General features: G+C 39.2%; 1 protein-coding gene across 3 annotated transcripts in view; it reads left to right on the top strand.

The window, feature by feature from the left end:
- PARD3B (par-3 family cell polarity regulator beta) overlaps nucleotides 1–20,294 on the top strand; it is a 396,105-nt gene that overhangs the window by 290,651 nt on the left and 85,160 nt on the right. For all 3 annotated transcript variants that reach the window (XM_053947862.1, XM_053947861.1, XM_053947860.1), the window contains one exon: nucleotides 7,847–7,957. In XM_053947862.1, coding sequence (XP_053803837.1) covers nucleotides 7,847–7,957 — 111 coding nt within the window. The remainder of the gene's footprint in view (nucleotides 1–7,846; nucleotides 7,958–20,294) is intronic.

Genomic DNA, 20,294 nt, shown 5'->3' with positions numbered 1-20,294 from the left:
CCAAGACATGGATGGGATTATCATGTTTCCCTGGGGTTGGCAGGTTGCCATTTACAGAGCCCTTACAGGGAAGGGACAGCAATGTTTCACTGCATGGCTTGGAACAGAATTAGTATTTGCTTCAGAAGAAATTACATGCTTGTAAAGGGAAACCAGGAGGGGAAAATAACTGCTGCTATATGGAAGCTGGGACAAATAAGAATGTATGGGAATAATTTCTTACTTTGGTAGAGGGTAATTCCACAGTCTGGTGGACAAACGGACAGTGCTTGTTGCATTGGACAGACCATAAATTGATTTTTTTCCTCCTTCTGATCAAGCTGTAAATCATGGCTGTCCTTGTTTACTGATTTTTCTTTTGTGATATATGTAATGTAGGATGCAGAATTTTTGTCCTCGTGACCAAAAAGACTAGCAGTGTGGTCACTGGATAATTAAAACATAATTTAATGGAAACAGGTGCATAACTGCCATTAAACTTTACAATTTTCCTGGTCAGATAATAGAAGTACTGACCCCTTTTCATAAATGCTACCTCCAGGACTAGAAAACTCAACAGGTTTTCTAAAAAATAAACTCCTTGAAGTATAAAGGATGACTCTTCACAGCTGCCTTCTGTTGTCTAGGTTTGCATAATAGTTGATGAGAGTTATTCTATTCCATTGGTTCAGTAGATGGACTTTGTGGGTTTACACTTCAGCTCGAGTGGTCCAGAGGGGTCCAAGCCATCTTGCTCCCCTGGGTTTTGTCTTTGGTCATTTTTTATACTGCAGAAGTAAGATTTTGCATATGGTACAGATGAGCAGGACTGCTCTACTGGTAAGAATTTCCTAGTACCTAATTATCAGAATGAGTTACAGTAACTCACCTCTGTCTTTTTAAGAGCAAGTTCTACGTTTAAAAAATAAGGTTATGGGAGGCTCAAAGACTTTGGGAAGATGGGTGAAAAGATTTTGGGGGCACTATTTAAATTGCCTCCATTCTGCAATTTCTAGCAGAAAAAGATCAGCCTCCTGCATGTCACATGGGAAACAGATCCAGTCTTTTATCTGGTACTGAAACACAGATAATATTCTAGGCAGTGATACCAGAAATGAAGATTTTCCTTTATTGCTGTCCACATGGTTGATACTCTCAGAGTAAACTTTAAACTTCACTGTGTAATTTAGGGCTTCTGTTTGACATTTCATTTCTGTGTGTGACCCTCTCCACTGAAGATTATAGATTATTTACCTGTGAGGTGTTACAGCAGGCAGCTTCTTAGATTCAGTGCTGGGAATTCTTGCAGTAGCCCTTAAGACTGTGAACAATGTGACGATCCATGCATTAATACAAATGTGATTAAGTATCTTTTCTCAGCTTTGTTTGCTTTGTTCTACTGATGCCTACAAGTTACATAATGAGTAGCATGTACAGGGTCTGCATTAAAGGCAGTTTCTCATTGTAGCAGAATTCATGGCAAATTTATTTTCCTTTTAGCAAAACTTCAGTGGGGAAAAAATTTGCATTGTTGATTTATTTTGAATGAACTCGCAGAAGTCTTACTAAGTGTGCCATGTGGATAGCTCCTTGAAGTGCTGAGGGTTAATACTCTCTGCTCTTAATTTCAAATTCCAGATAAATATGGCTTCAGCTTTGATCTTATCTGGACTAATTCTTTGTCACTGTACTAATTAATTCAGCATGCTGCAGAAAAGATGCTAATTTGGGCATCAAAGAAATAAATGGGTGGGGGGAGGTTGTGTTGAATCAGAGTTCTTAAAAGATAAGTTTTACTCCCATTAGACTGGTACTGGAAGTTCAGTCATTTTAGTCTAGCTCCAGCAGTCTGAAATAGTAAATAAAAAATAAATTTAAAAATACAGAAATGCCACTTGTTTGCTTAATTTTGATGTAACAGGAGCATAATAAGGTGGATCTTTTTTCTATTTGCAACTTCTGCATAACTTTTCTCTTCCTGCTGATCATAATAATTTTAACTCTGATCACAGCATTAGCATAATGTGGATATCTCCGAAAATAATCTGAAGATAGCTAAATATGAGGATACTCACATTCATGAAGTTCAGCTGCCTTTGTGAAACACAAATAATAATTGTAGAATAGCACACAGGTCCTGCTCCTGGGCAAGGCTTTGTCATGACGAGGTTTTGCTGTAATGCATGTTCTACACTGGAGGGGCATCTCCATTTTGCTGGGGCTAAATCCTCCACAGAGGGAATGGGATCCACTCTCTGGAAGAAAGGGGCTGGCAGAGGACCAGGAAAGGAGATGCTCAACTCCTCCTGTCCACAGCCCCGCAGAACGGAGCTGCCCTTTTTCCATGTTTTACCAAAACAGGTTCTTTTCTTTCTGTAGTTTTTTTAGCTGTTGCAAAGCTCTTGATCCCAATGGTGTAATACTCAATGGCACACTTCTGCCCAGTAAGTAAACATTTAGTAACAAACCTTTTAGGTATTTAGAGAGCCACTAAAAATGTGAAAGATGTATTTCATTAATGCTGCTATTAACATAAATGTAAAATGAGCCTGGCCTGTAATCACCATCAAGTCTGATTCACTAAGGATCTTTACAGCAATGTTTAATACTCTGTAAAAGTGTATGTATGAAAGCAATTAATCAAAGCACAGCGCTGCTTCTAGAGTATTTCTTCCACCGTAAAAGCTGAGTGATAAAATAACACACCACAGTAGTTGCAGTTAATAAGCTTTTTATAGTCCCTGTGTGGACCTGAAAATCATACCTTATTAGTATCTTTATCTTTCTTTCTCACTTATTCATTCTTACTCACATTTAAATTTAATTCTAAGAGTTATTTCTAGCCTTTCATAAGGGACCTGCTTTAATAATCTCAGCATTTTCCCCCATTTTGCTGTGAAATGACTTAGAGTCAGAGCTTTTGTTATATGTACTTTACAAATCACTCAGGTTTTTTACAAATCATTTCTGGAGATGTCAAGATTTTCTGACAGTGTTAGGCCTTGTGTCTTGCTTGATTGTGTCATGGGCTCTCTTGAATTATTTTCCCACAGATGTTTGTACTTTCATTATGTACCTTGTTAGCTGTGGTGGAACCTCCTCATCTTGGGCAACTGAATTAGCTAAGAAATCCAAATTGCTGCATTTAGTCAGCAAGCAGCTTCAAGGTTCCACCCACCAGATGTTTCTGCTGCTTAGAAGTCTGGGACTATAGACCTGCCTGCTTTTTAATCCTTGAAGCAAATATCAACACATTTGAGATCTGGAAGCCCACGGCTCCACATGGAAATGAAGTGTTGCCATGACCACAGCTTTAGGTCTTGCATGCAAGACATTTATCCCAAGTAACAGAGCAGGTCTGTAGTAGGTTCGTTTTCATTTTTATCCCTTAGAATCCTTGGAAAGAAGCGTACATATGCTTTAATGCTATAGCAAATAAAATGGCAATAAATACTGCAAGACAACATACATTTGGTATTCAGAGACTTTATTTCTTTAATGTTTCTGAGGAGAACAATTTCAGTTGTTTGCAGGGCACCCTTTGAAATTAATAGAAATAGGATAATGCTTCACTCTTGCACAGCATATTTTCAACAGCTGCATATGGGCTTTTCCCAAAAGCACAAAGCACTCAAAGATCTGTTCACATAAAGAAGATCCCTTTATGTTTTTATTTACAGGAGAGCTGTGCTCTGAGTAGTTGGAATATTAACTTTCCCAAATGAAAAGTATACTAAGGTAAACAGGGCTGTAACATCTTTAACAGTGCTTCCTTCCCAGGCATTTACAGTGAATAATCAAAGAACTGGGGCACTCACTCAACCTGGGAAGGCATGGATTTATTTCCTTACTGTCATTGCAATGACCAGTGGCTTCATTTGACATAAATTGATTATAGATAGCTATAGAATGAGAAGATACAGCTGATCCATTTGTTTTGAGGTCTTCTAGTTATATTTCTCCATTTGTTATAAAAGGTTTTCAGAGTAATGAATCCATCAGATATTACGTTGAAGCAAATTTGACTGTGCACAGTATAGCAAAACAGACATTTTAAAAATTTGTGTACCATACAATTTTTCATTAATGTTTTTATTCTGCTGACAATAGTATTAATATGGAAGGCAGATTTTACTACAGTCCAATTATTCATTGCCTGGAGAATTGGCATTTTCAAATCCTAAAGCCATTCATAGAATTTTAATATGGATTTGATTAGTTCCATAGTATAATTTGACAATAGATTTTATCCTGTTCTGTTGAAATCAGTGGAGGCCCTCATACTGATATCAATGATAATATGATCAAACCTAATTTGATCATTCAGCAAGTACTCTTACTAGCCTTTTTTTTTTGTTGTTGTTCCAATGAGCAGTAGAGACTATTAAGCCTCACAAACCCATGCAAAATTACAATGGCTGGAAGTTAATTTTATCATCAGAAGCCTATGGCAATTAGAACACATCAGTGAGCAGACCATAACTTTTAGGACAGGGTGTATAAATTCAGGCAGAGATGATACTGGGTTCTTTGTGGTTTAATGCTGTCTGTATATATTGCTTTTTTAAACAGTGTTAAATTTTGTGCTGCTTTTATTTTCTAATATTTGGTCAAGATTTTTGTTGAGGTGGAAAACATAATAATGAGAGAATGGAATGAAAAACAGTAATAATAAGGAAATGAATGGTTACGATATAGCAATATACAGAACAGGCCAAAAAAACCCCTACATCTGAATAGTTCCCTAGCCTTGAGCTATATGCTGCATACTTAGTATAACAAGTCAAAATTGTAAGCCTGCACAAATCCTATCTGAAGCAAAAAAATTACAAAGAAATAGTCATAGAATCATATAATGATTTGGGTGGAAGGGACCTTAAAGATGACCAGTTCCGCCCTGGCATAGGCAGGGACACTTTCCACTGTCCCAGGTTACTCAAAGCCCCATCCAACCTGGCCTTGAACACCTGCAGCAGCTCCACAGTTTCCCTGGGCAACCTGTTCCAGTGCCTCAGCATACTCAGTGAGCAATTCCTTCCTAATATCTAATCTAAACCTACCCCTTTTCACTTTGAAGCCATTTCCCCATGTGCTATCACTCATTGCCCTTGGGAAAAGTCCCTGTCCATCTCTTTTGTAGCCCCCTTTAGGTACTGGAAGGTTCAATAAGGTCTCCCTAGAACCTTCTCTTCTCCAGGCTGAACAACCCCAGCTCTCTCAGCCCTTCTTGATAGGAGAGGTGTTTCAGCCCTCTGACCATTTTTGTGGCTTCCTCTGGACTCATTCCAACAGCTCCACATCCTTTTGTATGCTGGAGGCCCCCAGAGCTGGATGCAGCACTCAGGATGGGTCCCACGAGAGTAGTGTAAGGGCAAAATCACTTCCCTCAACCTGCTGGCCACGCTGCCTTCAGTGCAGCACAACAACAAAAGTTGTTTTCATCAAGACCATCTCATTATTCCCAGTTTATAATAACACTGAAACTTGCCAAATTTATGGCAAGAGCAGCTCTACCAGCAAACAGCACTGTTTTTGTAAGGCTTGTCATGTTGGCAGCTATTGCAATCAAAATTGTCACTTTATTTTATTTAGAATGTATTTCTCCAGTAAGCAAGAAATAATATCTAGACTTGAAAGGGACATGTGTTAAAGACTTTTTTTTTTTTTACATTTCTCTTGAGTATGAAACATATCCAACTTCAACTCCCTGCAGCAATACAAAATGCCCAAGAATAATGTTTTCAAAATCAATACATGCTACAGTCGAATATGAAACTCCACAAAGCTATAATTGAAACTGTGAGAGAAAAGCAGGCAGCCTGAAAATAAACAAAGTACCAGAGCTGGATTATAACCAAGATGAAAGTGGTAATATGGCCTCCTGAGAAACCTGCCATGAGACCTTCCCAGCATGGGCAAGTGTCAGAAAGCAGGGGTGTTTCAGGAGCAGCCTGCTGGTGCTCATATCCAGGTGATTTCTTGTTTGCTGCCTGGCATCTCTGTAGAGAGTAATATATGCAGAGTTTCATTTGGCTTTTCTTTTTTACCTGGGTAATTTCATACCTGTGCACCCACCTTATTTTGTTCCTCCTCACTCTATGTACAACCTCTGTCTCTCTCATGTTTCCTGACTGCTGCCTTCACTGCCACTACCACCTTCTGATGAGGTGAGTGACTCCATTCTCTTGGAACTGCTGGAACTCAGAAAGAAGCAGTGAAATCAGTGTGCTGCTCTGCACTCAGGAAAAGGAAAAGCGTGGAAAGTATATTCTGTATTTCTGGAAGCGATTAAATTAGTAGGGACCGTGAAAAAAGAACTGAAGATTGTTTGTAGACAAGGTGTGTGTGTGTGTGTATTTTGAGCAAAGGATCCCTCAAAGACTGCAAGACACCATCTACCTCTATGGCGATACATAGGAAAAAAGAAAAAAATCACGGAGTCTCTCTGCTCCCCAGCACAGTCCATGACAGAGGCACTATAAAGCATCTCATGTTACTACCTGTAGTATTTGCCCTTTTTATTAGTACCACATGCTATATGTCTGTCTCTCACATCCATCATTCCCTTTCTAACCAAGTTCTTATTGTCTGGAAAACTTGCTGCAGAGTTCCTAGTAACTTCATTTGACTACAAGCTCAGAATTATTAATTAAATTCACAAAAAAATTTGGATCATTATCTTATGAGCCCAACTGTTTGCAAAATTTCTGCTTTTGTCTGTGGAGAAACATAAAGTCAATGATTTACAGTTTAAGTATAGTCACAGTAGTTCAGCTGTTCCACTTGAGGCAGTTTGGGCTGACATGAAAAATAAGAAGTGTGTAAGAAAGATCACGGAGGCAATGCTGCAGACTTTCACAAGAGTTTGTAGTTTTGAGTCAGAGTAATTAGATTGAAATGTACTATATTTAATCAAGAAGTAATTACTTTTAATTACTTTTCTTTACATTGTTGTCGTGCATACAAGGACACATTAATTTGCAGGGGAAGACACAGGTTGATCATTTACTTGTGGAACTGAGAATTTTAAATTCCTGCAGAGGAGGGAAGGTTTTTAAACTTTTTGTTTGGTCCATAATTCATGAGTGTATTTGACCCCAGTAGTCTGTCTAACTCCACCAGAAATTAAATGTAAGTCCCCAGTTCAGCCACCTTTTATAGGCTGGGTAAAGGAGACTTGTTATGCATATTTGTACAGTGTATAAAACAACAGTGCAAGCCCCAAACCCACTGGGGCCTCTGGAGGACTTTCACAGCATAAATATTACATGATAGTATATTACTAGGCAGAAAGAAAACCCCAGAAGTTTATAAAAGAGCTCTTATGAACTGTCTAGGTTTGTACTCTTGGAACAAAGCAAGATTTTATTCTTTCTGATTTCATCCTCATTTAAAGACAAAAGACAGTAAAGAACAAATCCTAAAATCAGGTCATCATGAATGAGAGACAGTAGTTACTGGTAAGAGCAAAACAGTGGCCCAGTCCGGGGGCTGACACCACAGCCACTGCAGATGACTTTCAGAGAGCTGTCGTGTGGCAAGAGGAGCCTTCAGCCACTTTAAAATGTGCCATGTTAATATTTGAGCTCTGCAATGCCCTGCACTTCAGCTTTGATAGGGCTTTTCAACTAAGTTCCAAGCAATAACTTTCAAAAGTACAGGGTCCAAATCAATTTGTAGCCAGTCCTTCCTCTTGCATATGGCCCAGGTAATACTGACAACATATCTTGCAATGCAGGAAATTTGTGAGTCACTAAGATATAAACTCAGTGTTTTGATTGCCTAAAATTTCTGTGGTTTATGATAGATAAGTACTGTTTTTTCTTCTGTAATTATTTCCTCATGACTCCTTTGATATCTTTAACAGATTTGGAAAGAAGAAAGAAGATAAAAGTGGGAAGGCAGATCAGAAGGGGACTCCAAAGCAAGGCGTGCTTAAAGAGGAGGAGCTGGAGAAAATGAAAGATGAGCGTGAAAGGTGAGTAAATGGCAGCAGCATCTTTATTCATCAAGTGAAAAACTTCAGAGCAAGGGGTTTCCTGAAGGAGCAGCCAGCCAGCCTGTCCCATTGTCCAGACAATGCCCACTGCAGTCAGGTCCAGCAGAGCCAGAGCATTAGGCTAGTCCTGCCCAAGTCAGAGCTGCTGTGTGACAGGAACTTGTTCTCCTGCTGTTTCTGTGAACTTCACTGTCTCGTTCAAATCCCAGCTTCTGCTTTAACTGATGAAGATCAGTTCCTTCAAAACCTCTTTCACCTCTGCCCATTCCCAAGGCTAGCTGACTTAGTAGTAATTTTCTCCTCTGCTTCTCTACAGCAAGAACCTCCTCCCTCCTCTCCTCCTCTCAAAAGTTTTTGCCATTGTTTTCCAGCACTTCAGACCTCTTTGGCTTCAGCTGGCTGTGCCATCACATAGTAGTTTTTGTACTTTGGCATGTTCTTTTCTGCACAGTGTTTGCTGGTAAGCCACATGTTTCAGAAGTCTGTACGCAACAAATGTTGAATATGCAGAGGAAACACCTGGAAGAAAGCAGGTTCAGATGGTTAAAATGAGTCTGCAGAAGTAGGAGTCTGCCAGCAGTGGGCTGGGCAAGAGGGGCAAGGCAAGAATCTGGGTGAGTGCCTGCCTGGAGTTGCTGTATTTCTGAAGTAAGACATGGGAGTCTGTCCTGTTCATAAAATACACTTTTCTGTGCCCAGTCTTAGTGAATTCCTTATCTTTACAGATTATGAGATTTTACAGTTTTCTGCTTTTCTCCATGTCTACTCTTCAGAAACCAGAAACAGTTTGTCAATGTCAACAATGTTCAGAAAACTCCACTTTCCCTTTCCCCAACTCATCCAGAAGTACTTTGTGTCCTGAAAAAGGTCTTTGTTTCCCTCTGATGGCTGCTATCAGAAAAGTTAAAGAGCCTATAGTTTCTGACTCTCAAGAAGTGTCTGCAGATGCTGTAAAACTTTACAAGTTGTAGTAATACATTTTGTCAGGGCAAGCAGAAAACTTTTCAGAGGTCTCTCTCCTTCACTGGAGCATCCTGCTCCTGGGAGAGGGAATGGAAGCAGATGTGGTTCCTTCTGTGCAGACAGTGTTTCCACATGGGTCAACCTTTGTGGTACTGGCTGGTGCCCAGGGAGAAGACACCCTGCTTTCATTTGAGTCATGCAGCACATGGTCAGCCCTATAAATGGTAGCTAATGGGTTTGATTGGGGGAAAAAAGTCAATCCAAACCCTTGAAGTCTGCTGCTAATTTTTACTATTTTAAAAGCTAGCAAGGTATCTAGTTACTACAGCACTGCTACTGGATATGCTTAGCCAGTGCTTAAGTATTTAGTTCATCTAAGTTAAGTAGTGTCAGGAGAAACTTTGTACCATTTGTTTTAAAATTTCTATGCCGTGTCCTTGATTTTGCCAGATTGATGAGTGCCTTTATATTAAACTGCTGACTCCCAATTTGGATACTGGCATTTTGAGAGGTATGTGTCCTTCATTTTAAAGAAGCCAGTGTCTTTTATTAGGATCCTGGCAAGCTAAGAAGCATGTATCCCATCTGTTAAAGGGCCAGTGTCATTTACTAAAATGTTGGCAGGCTGGAAGGAATGAACCCTTCTGTCTAGAGGTCTAACGTTCCAATTGGACACGAGATAATTGTTCTTAATATTTCTTTAGCGTTCTGTGTTTTTTTTTTAAATTACAGTCACTGATTGACAGTAACTTGGTACGGCTGCATTAGAAACTGGCAGCTCAATGTCTTCATCATCCCGGTTTCTCTAGTAATGATTTCAGTTCTGACCTGGAAGAGTTTGTGACTGAAATGGAGAACAGCAGGTGTGTTGAGAAGTGGATGAACCAAGATGATATTTTTAACTCACTTACTTGATGATTCTTCTGTAAGGCACAAGAATAGGAATATCACGCTTTTGTATCAGGTAGTATATCTTAGATCTCTGGGGGATTCAAATTAATTTTTATTTTAAATCCCAGAAAAATAGTGATGAAATTTTCCCTATGTTATCCTCAAAGGAATGCAACACGTGCTGTAAAAACAAGCAATTTACTTCAACTTTCTAAAAGAAGTAAGAGCATGGCTGTGTGTTTGTCCACATTGGACTACCTACAGGCTTACTATTGAACCCTTCTTGAGCTGGTCATAAAATAGAAGAGGGTCTATTTTTGTTAGAAGAAAATTATATAAAGAAGCTATTTCTCCTATATGGATAAAAACTGTTTGGGAAATTGATTAAAATCACTAAGGAAACATTACCTGACTTGAATGTAGATCAGTCCTTTTGCTTAGTTGTTGACTGTTCACCTAATGATGATGCCCAGTAAGACAGTAAAGACAAGTTTTATAGCTCTGTCCCAAGATGTAGTAATTCTGTAGTGTAATTTAAGTCCAAGATTTTAATGCACATATTGGCAAAGAAAACCTTGTGGCACATTCACACCATAGATCATCTGCTCCTATGACTTCACTAGTTGCAATCCTGCATACTTGGTCTCTTATTTATAAAACTGAAGCTTAGTAGAACACATTCATATTTTCAGATCTGTTCTTGTTGAGTGAAATGAGCGTATGTTAAAACTATGTGGGATATAATAGTAGAAAATACTAGAGAAATACAGCAAGTTTTGTCCCCTGATACCTGTGATCAAATCCTATCTTTAACACCTTGAACAGGCTAAAATTGCTTCTCTAACATTTAGCCTTTCTAGAATAACTTAAATGCACATCTAATTTTACTTTTCCAAGATTAGCTGTATAACTAATTCTTGTTCAGATCCTCAATTCAATTATTACACTTCTAAAGTCAGATTTTTTGCTTAAACAGCTTTCTTAAATGCTGACTGCCTACCGTACTAAAAGATTTTTCATCTCTCTGTTGTCTTTTTTTCAAAGACCATGTTGTCCATTTTGGACACTAGTGGAAGAGGTTAAGAGTAGTTGATTTTTGGGCTGGGTGTGACAGGATTAATGATCAAGTGCTTTTCAGCATCTTAGCAGCTGTGGAACTTGCCTGGTTTTGGATATTGGTTTTGCATGCAATATATGCTTGGCAGCTCTCCAAAAAGCAGAATACTGTTCCAAGATCTCAGCTGAGAAATATTTTTTGTAGGAAGTGCAATTTCAGTTTACAGGACTAGGCTGTCTCTCATCGTTTTGCAGAGTTTTTTGATTGGTATTGGATAGGCACAACAATATTTCACAAAATCCCAGGGATAGGCTTTCTGTAAAGACTGCAACATTCTTACAGAAAATTTGACAAGCTTTAAACATGCAAAAATGTCAGATGTGTTCAGTGCACAGTTATGGGCTGTGCAGTACAAGCTCAGTGACTCTGGTTCTGATGGAAAACATCAGCTCCTAGGTATGTGTGCTGCATGAGTGTAAGCCCATCATGCCTGGAACAGGTTGGATTTCCTGCTTGCACAGAGAAGGAATTGAACAGTGCATGTGCAACAAGTCTGGCACATCCAGAATGTGTTAGAGCTAGTGGGCGTATGCAGACAGAGTATTCAGTGCTCACTCTGTAATGCAGATGATTCCCAAAAGGACAGGATTTGCTTGCACTTTGGTCTTCAGCATAAATTTCCCTGGCAACTCTTTTTATGGGCTGCCAAATTTCAGATTTGTAAAAGTAAAAATAAATTTACTATTTTGCTAGCCTAGTAATTTCTATTTCCATTCCACATTGTCCCAGTCTCAGTTTGCAGTACAACTCTCTGTGCTGCTGTAGTTGCAGTTCTCTGAAGCATCTCCACATCCTGCACTGAAATGCTGATATATATATATATATATTTTTGTATGTATTTTTTTTTTTTTTTTTTTTTTTTTTTTCTGCTTGTATTCCCTAGCAATCCCCACCAAGATCAAGGTCTCATTGTGTTCATTGCTGTTAGGGAAGCTTGGGCCTGACCTCAAGTTGAGGTGGAAGACAGAAAATCTGACAGGAAAAAAAAGCATCCTCTGGGTGGGAATGTGACATGCAGGCAGTGCAACTGCTTGTCCAGGTTCCTAAAAAGTCCCTGTCAAGCTAAGAATTGATTCCAGACCTCAGCCTCAGGCTTCCTTTATTTTCAAAGCCAATACTTTATTATACGACTACTACTTCTGCAAGCTTCAAGTAGTGAACAGGAACTTTGGATGTTAGGCATTCCTTCTTTAGTAATAGCCTTATCTGTGTCCAATTGAATATGAATTCAGTGCCTCCTTTAAATTATTTTCTTCTTCTCCCCTTACCTCCTTCAGTTTTCATTATGCCAAGGTGATGCAATGTCAGTGAATTTTGAGTGGGAGAAGACAGGGACTCAGTTCAGGAGTATTGACTTAACAGTTCTTTGAGGTGGTGGTTTGTCCTTCCTGACACAAGTCACATGCTTCATTGGACTGAAGCCTTATTTTAAATAAACTCATTGTTTTGTTCATGCTTCAAAGAGTTTGGCTGTAATCAGGCATGTGCTCCAAAGGTCGAGAATCTGCCCATAAAAGGAAGAAACAAATGCTATATCTGAGGGTTATTTTGATCAAGCTGACTCAAATCTGTATTTTTAGTATGTTCAGTGTAAATTACTCAGAATTTATCATTTTAATGATAGGATGTTTGCTAGGTTATTAAATACTGGAAGAGGCCTTGTCTTTTCCTTCCCTCAAAAAAAGATTTCATCCCTTCCTCCATTTCTTTCCCACTCATTTAGGGTTCTTTTCATTTTCTAACATTTAAAAGTCATTGTAAAATGAACTGGATAAATACATTAGATTCATGAGTTCTACACAGCATAATTTGTTTGCCTTTTAAATGCAAATAGAGTGACTATCAATTGAAAGAAAAATATTTTTTCCTGTTTCTTTAGTATTATTTTACTCCAGTTTTTCTACTGAGACCTAAATCTCTCTTCCAACAGAATTGAACACTTACTTGACATTAGAATAAAATTTACAAAATGAAGCCCTGTGTTGAAAATGGGAGGATTTTTTTAAGTAGCATGAGAGTTATTTAATGAGGAGGCACTCCATGTGAAAAATAATCCTCTGCACATTTTTGTGGGAGTAGTTTTGTTAAAACAGTCTTGGTTTTGTAGTCCTCATCTGAGTTAATTGAGGAAAATTTTTAATAGTGGTGAGGTAGAGTGAGTAGAGTGTTAGAGAAGCAAAGGAATATCTGGCCTCTGCTTTCTCAGTGTATGAACTGAATGCTTAAGTTATGCTGTATCTCAAATTGGGGTAAAACTAAATGGCTTCAGTTTTTATATTAAAGACTGACTTTCCTTCACTTTTTAGAAACCTTCCAGCAACTGAGAGCATTTCTCTCTTTCCTTATCAGCCCTGATGCTTGTTGCCTGTTCCCATAGTTAAAAAAATCAATACATATATTTTTGATACTTGGCAAACAGAGGTTTAATTTTGCAGCTGCAAGATCCCTGCATGAAGGGATGCATCGTACAGAAATGAAAACATTTAGAGTCCACTTAGAGAGGAGAGAGTACTTGGGAGTGAAACTTCATTCCCTTTCTGTCAGCATTTGGTTTATTATATTTAATTACAAACTGTCTGTATGTTACTGGAAACAAAAATGAAAATGAGAATAGATGGCTATATGGCAGTATGGTAGAAAAACCAAATTGCTTTGAATCAAAAGTTGAAATTCAGACTGTTGCAAAAATCAAAGTATGATTTTTTTAAATGTATAGTGCATCTTAGTGCACATTCATACACATGCATGTTGTTGGCGACCCCATGTAGCTTTCGTTCCTGTGCATTCCACCTGCCAAGTCTAAAAGCATTATTATGGCTGTTTAAAGTTCATATTGATCTCTGATAAAATGTTCATAATTGCTATTCTCACCATTAAGCTCTGTGCTAAACCACATGTTTTTGGGACACCTGAGCTTGTGCATCATTATTTATTAAGGGTTAATCCAACATGGTAAATCTGTTCATTGAGTATTCCTGACTTTACAGCACAGCTAGGTCCTGTGGTTTAGACAAAATAAAGTGTTGGATGTGATCCCAGTTTTAATACTCCCAATTTATTATAACCATTGAACCCTGATCAGATCACGGATTGGATTGGATCCCAGTTTTTTAAATGTCCCAATTTATTGCTGGCTTGCAACCCTGATAAGAATACATATTTGATTAAGGCTTCAGTTTTCAAAAATTCCAGTTAATTACTTTTAGATTCTTATTAGATCATAGCCATATAGTATGGTATGTTGAAGTTATGAAAAAATTACTGGATGCTGTTGCACAGGTCAAGGTCATAGTTTCATTTTGTGCTGACAGTATGAAGTTATCAGATTTCTGTTTATTACTGTGGCAGCACTTGGACTGGACAGGAGGACAGATTAATCCCAACCCATTGATTCTGAATGATTCTCATTTTAGGTCTGCTGCTGCTTTGCATACCAGAACATGTAACAAAAGCCTACCATGAAACACTGGGAGATTGAGTTATGAGATGGAGATTGAAATTGAGTTTGAGTTTGGTTATGAGTAGCTGAGGTAGAGGATTTCACCTACCTTCTACAGGTTTTGTTGTAACATTTAGAACCAGATAGCAATTTCTGAGCTGCTTCATGTGGCTTTTTTACTGCTGGAGGACATTTTTAAGCATTAAGTCTACAGTTGGTCCCAGGTTAAGAGCATTAAGAACTGATGATAACAGAGTGGCACATGGAATTGGCCTTTTTCTTTAGCTATCACAGCGCGATTCCAGGCATTGCACGCTGATGGAAATTGCACTTCTAGATGTCATAGCTGTGCTCTCAAAATGCAAGCATGGAATTCTCATCCAAGCCATTTAGCATCCTTGTTTTGCTCGTCATTGAGGCACTGGTGTGATCTGGAGACATGTTTTCACAAGGTGTGCCACCTGTCCACCTAAGAGTTCGGAGCAGCTCAGGGGCAATGGCTTAAATGGGCCAATGCATGGTTCTCTTCTGTATATATCAGAGTTTTATTACTTCATGGTTGTTTTGGTTCTGTAAACCTGAAATGCTGCTAGAAACTTACAGGCCAAACTAATGAAGTGAAACTGGCCTAGGTACTAGCCAGCCAGGCTAAAAGAGTGCCTTCTAGGAGATGGACAATCCTGGCTTAGGGATTTCTTTGATGCAGTACTGAATGTAGGTCAGCTCTTGCCCACTCTTGAATCAATAAGGGCATAAGAATTACTTGGAAGCAGCATTTCATTCCTTGTCCTTCCATTTGTGATTTATGACAATCTATCATAAATCATTGACATGCACTTTGAAGCAGTGCCACAGCACAGAATTCCTTTTCTCAGACTCCCTTAGTTACTACAGCATAAAAATGAGAGTGCAACTCATGGGGATAGACAGGCAGGAAATCTGTTTGCGTGTGTAAATCTCCATAGTGATCTTAAACCAAAATACCTGAAAGTCTTAAAGCTTTGACTGCTCAGGCAAAGCTGAGTTTTGCTTTCAAATCAAGGAATGTTAATTAGAAGCAACCTGTGAATCCCAGACTAACAGATGGAGACTGTTTGTGTTCCTGTACTGAGAAATTCTGTTCAATAGGTTCTAGGTTCAATGTCATGTGTAGAATAAAGAAATGTGCATGGAGTATCATATCACATTAAGCTAGGCTTGTTCCTTCCACTACTGGGATTTCATTCAAATGAAGGCATAATGTTTATGCAGTTGCAGAGATGGTTGTGGGAACTTATGAGGTGTCACTAGGAGGTGGAGCTGCAAGTACCTATTCAGGAGATGTTCCAATACCCCCTTCCTGACAGAGGTGGCCTCGGGGACTCAGTAGATGCCAGTTTTCCTGGGTCTATCCTGAGTTGTGTTACTGCATGTGATTGTGATTGTTGGATTTTCATGAGGCGTCAGATCAATGTTGTGCCTTCCCATGGTCATTGCAATGTCTCTGGTATTTTTCTTAAGACAGTGTTACCAGTCCTCGGTGGTTTTGATTGATACCTGCTACAGCAATTGCTGGAGCCGAGTAAGTCACTGGCAGCAATTCAGTTCAGGTGGATGTCTCTATCTCCCCATAGCTTTTCTGCAGGTGTACTCTGGTTACTTTATACTTATTCTCTGTTTATCTGATGATCTTCTCTGAAACAGTTTGATGTGCCAGAGAGGTTGGAGGGATGATTATGTGGCTTTGACTGCAATTGGTATTGTGTGCATTCCTGACATTAAGATCCCGATGTCTAAAGTATACACAAAATTAAGTCTTCTTTTCCAAGAGTATTATTATTTTAATTCTCTTTTCATGACTATTTGTTCCAGAATGAGTCAATGTTCACAAAAGGGACTCAGGTATGATATGCACAGCACCTTACATATCTTTTTAACACCAAAGTGCAAATGACAGCAACCTGAGAGTTCCTTTGAATCAGCACTGGGAGCTGGGCCTTGCAACTGCAGCTAAGGGGTGCAAAGTCTCTGCAGACTCAAGGCCATTTTGCAGGAGGGAGCTCTTAAAGGTGTCAGAACATCTCAGGTGAAAGATGTCAAAGTAATTTTGACAAATCTGGAATGTTTCCACTCCCTAATCCCCATTGTCACAAAACAAGGAACATCCCATTGACAGGAGACTGAGAAAGCTGACCTGTGTAGTCAGGTTTGTTTTCAGCAAGAGATTGAGCAGGATGACCTTCAGAGGGTTCCTTACACTCTATATTTTACTGATATTGTCACTTCAGGATGATAACTCCAGGGTAGCTGTGAGTAAAGAAAGTGATATAATGCTGTAAACTATGGACTATAAAATACTTGGCTTTTCTGATAGCTGGCTTTCTGTAACCTGCTGCATTTCATACCCAATGTACAACTAATGTGGACAGGCAGAAAAAACTTTCTCTGATTTAACAGCAAAGGTAAAAATCATGTTCTTGTTGAAGTTCATAGGACAGAAGAAAACACACTGACCTCATTAGAGCCAGGATTTTCTTTAGAGGGCAGGATCCTGTGTAAGCTGGTAATCACTTCTTGTCACCTCTGAAATAAATGGAAGAACATTAAGACCTCAGTCTTGTCTATCCAAAGCTCCCATTCCTCGTTTTGTGGTATGAAAGGGCTATGTTTCATCTTCGGTTTCTCATAATCTTACATTTTAAAGTCAGCATAGCTCTATCTCCTTCTTAGGTTTTTCTGTCCTCCCTTTCTTTACTTATAACATTCCAAAGGCAGTTTCTTTGGTCAGTTCAGTATTTTACAGGCATGGGGTAGTTTTCTGGAGCAGCCAACATTTTATGGATTGGTGGGTTTTTATCATTGGGGCATTTAATGGTGCTACGAGAGCTGTATCTTGTTGCCCTGAGTTAGTCTCTAACTCCCTTGAATTTGTGGCTTGCCTCTCTTTATTTCTGAGACTGTTTCTATTCTTCTTTGCAATTACAGATACTAATTATGGGGGAGATGTTCAAATCCAGCACAATAGAATGAGCTGGAATGAAGAAAGACTTGCATAGCTTATAGGAAGGATGTTTCTGACAAATATGGCTCCAGTAGAATACCCTGAAAGATAATACTAAATTAGATATTTTTTGATTCTTCGTGAATCTGTATCAGATGTCCTCAATTTGCTAGCAAGAGGTGGGTTTTTTAAATTTTATTTTTTGCTATGGGACTTGTCTGCCTCTAGAGTTTTGTTAGGTGATGTTGTTTGAAAAAATAAAAATGAGTGTTCTCCTGATAAAAGAGGCAGGCTTGAATAGGATTGTTAATGTCATTGTAGGCCATGTCTGTCTGCAAAATGATTATGAAATTTAAAAAATTAAAATCACTGTACTGAAATTATCTCCTCTGATACTCAACTGAAATATACCCATTCCCATCAGTGATTATGGCTTATGAATATCTAAAGGAAGGATGTATTCATTTTACTGTTATGTAAATGAATGAAAAAACAGTATTTTAGTTACCAAAATATATTTTGCTAGCAGCTAAAAAGGAATTAAAACATTAAACCCAGTGGAAATCTAAGTGACCTCCTGCAGAAATAGGCTGCTTGCCTCTAGACAACCCGTTACTCAATATATGTATGAATTAGGTAAATGAGACACAAAAGCAGAGAGTAAATCAGATGTAAATTGAGTAATCATTAGAGTATGTAGATCTTAAGGAGAGTCACATGAGTGGAGAAAAAAGCAATGAAGTAATTTTTATTCTTCTGTTCTCAAGGAACAACTGAGCAGAATGTTTAGCATCTCAATCATCTCAAAAGACTTTAAACATTAGGCCCTCTTAAGTTTAGGTATACTTTAAAGTGGTGGTGTCCACACTTGATTCACTGGTTTTATTCTGCTCCTCTTATTGCAAATGGAATAGAAATTATCCTAAAGACCTATGGCCCGGTTTCTGTTACATGTTTTGTTTCTGCTTTTTATTTGTTCTTTTCCCCCAGGAACATCTTTCATTGACTTTGCCAGCATCTTGCTCATTCATGTACCTGCTCACGCTTCCACAAAGTCTGTTACTTTTACACCACCATATAAGAAATTTTCCTCTATTCATCTGAAGTGGAAACAAAGTCCCTTTGTTTATACATTACTTTGGTTAGCAAATACTTTTTGGGTCCTGGGTTTGTCTACTTAGATATGCACCTTGAGGCTCAAAACATGTCATTCTTTGTGCTCTGCTCGGTACTAAGTATGTGGTCAGTGCATGGTAAATTAAAAAAAAAAAAAAAAAATTACATCACTTTTTCACTGGAAACTCAGAAGAAACAGGATTTTCTCAGAGCTCCTGGAGAGTACAAGGAAGGAGGAGTTCAAACACCTCCAAAAATGTGGTGTTTTTTGTTGTGGGCTTTTTTTGGTTGTTTATCCCTACATTCAGCTGTTGTGATGTGAAATGCAGTCTTGCAGGTCTCTGAGTAAGAGAGCCCATATGGTCTCTTCTGGGCCAAGCTTGCCACGTGCAGGTTTTTCACTCTGGTCAGACCTAGTAGCTGTCAGTGCCACTGAGTAGCTTCTCGTGTCCCCTGTTGGGCAGCAGGCACCCTGTCTCCAGCCTGGGAGATGTGAGTCAGGAGGACATGAGTGTCTGAGTCTCGAGCTGATGCAGAGTGACCCTCGTTAGCCTGTGCCGCAGTGTGCAAAGTTCATTTTGAGCTGGGGCTGCTGCTGGGCCCCCAGAAGTGCAGGTTGGGCTGCAGCTGGTGTCTTGCTGTTTATTTCCCATTGAAGGCCGTCTTCGGGCTCCACAGCTTTTAATGACCCTGGCCTTCTTTGGGCTACTGAATTGGTAACATTAAGTCCTGTATTTTCATTTTCACAGAGTCTTAGAAGCTTCAGCATTTTCTTGTTGCCCACTCACAACCCACCCACCCAGCTTCCATCTGCTGGGCCAAGAGATGAGAAGTATCTCTTACAGCTTTTCCTAGCCCTCACATTGCATACCCAAAAGCCTTTCTGGGTCTTCTCCAAAAGTCACTTCTGCTCAGCTCTTCTGGAGCTTTCTTGAGGTAGTTCACATCCCTTACTGCAGCTGCTTCACTCTGTGTATTCTGCAGTCTTTTAATCCAGCTTTTGCCTGTCAGTGTCTCTGTCACCGATGTCAGGCTAAAGCGTTTTACATTGTGTTTGTCACAGGCGGTGAATACATATGTGGTCATTGACAGTAGCTCAGCAGAAACACAATAACTTGTTAAGCCACGGTAACTCAATCGCGTGTCTGAGCTGCAGCTGGAAGGAGCTGTTTGGGCTGTTAACCCTTTCCTGGCTGCTGCACTCTAGGTGTGTGCATCTTTTCATGTGTTACTAGATGAGAACTGACCGTGTATGATTGGTGCAGATATGTCAGATGGGAAGGGTATTTGAAGGATAAATGAGAGTGTTCCTTGATTTATAGCTTTGGGGGTGTGCTACTGAACAGTACATCAGGCGTACAGAAGTGTTTTCAGAAGACTGTGTCCCGCTTCTAGAAGTACAGTATGTATATGGATTTTGTCTTTATTTGACTTCTACAAATGCAACATGTTTTCAGAAAGTTGTCTGGAGTTCTGTTAAGGTTATTTATATTTTTATCAAACTATATATTTTCTGAAATTATTTCACAGAATCACAGAATAAACTAGGTTGGAAGAGACCTTTGAGATCGAGTCAAACCTATTTGTTGTAGGGAAAGTCTAGAGTAGGATACATGTTTGGATGCTATTGAGAAAAAGATGGGTCACAAGAAAAGAAAAAAGAAAGGGCATTTCTTGATACGGCTCTTCTGTTGCCTGTCCTGGCTGCCTGTGTGCCAAGGCTCTGTTTTCACAGAAACACAGCTAAGGGGAGTAGGTGCCGTTGTGCAGTGGCTTAAGTGAAGAGCGGTCAAAGAGAGCAAGCAGAATT

Source organism: Vidua chalybeata, chromosome 7 (assembly GCF_026979565.1).
Source record: "Vidua chalybeata isolate OUT-0048 chromosome 7, bVidCha1 merged haplotype, whole genome shotgun sequence".
Classification (NCBI taxonomy): domain Eukaryota; kingdom Metazoa; phylum Chordata; class Aves; order Passeriformes; family Viduidae; genus Vidua; species Vidua chalybeata.
The sequence above is the reverse complement of the archived record's forward strand: the minus strand, read 5'-3'. Positions and strand labels throughout refer to the sequence as shown.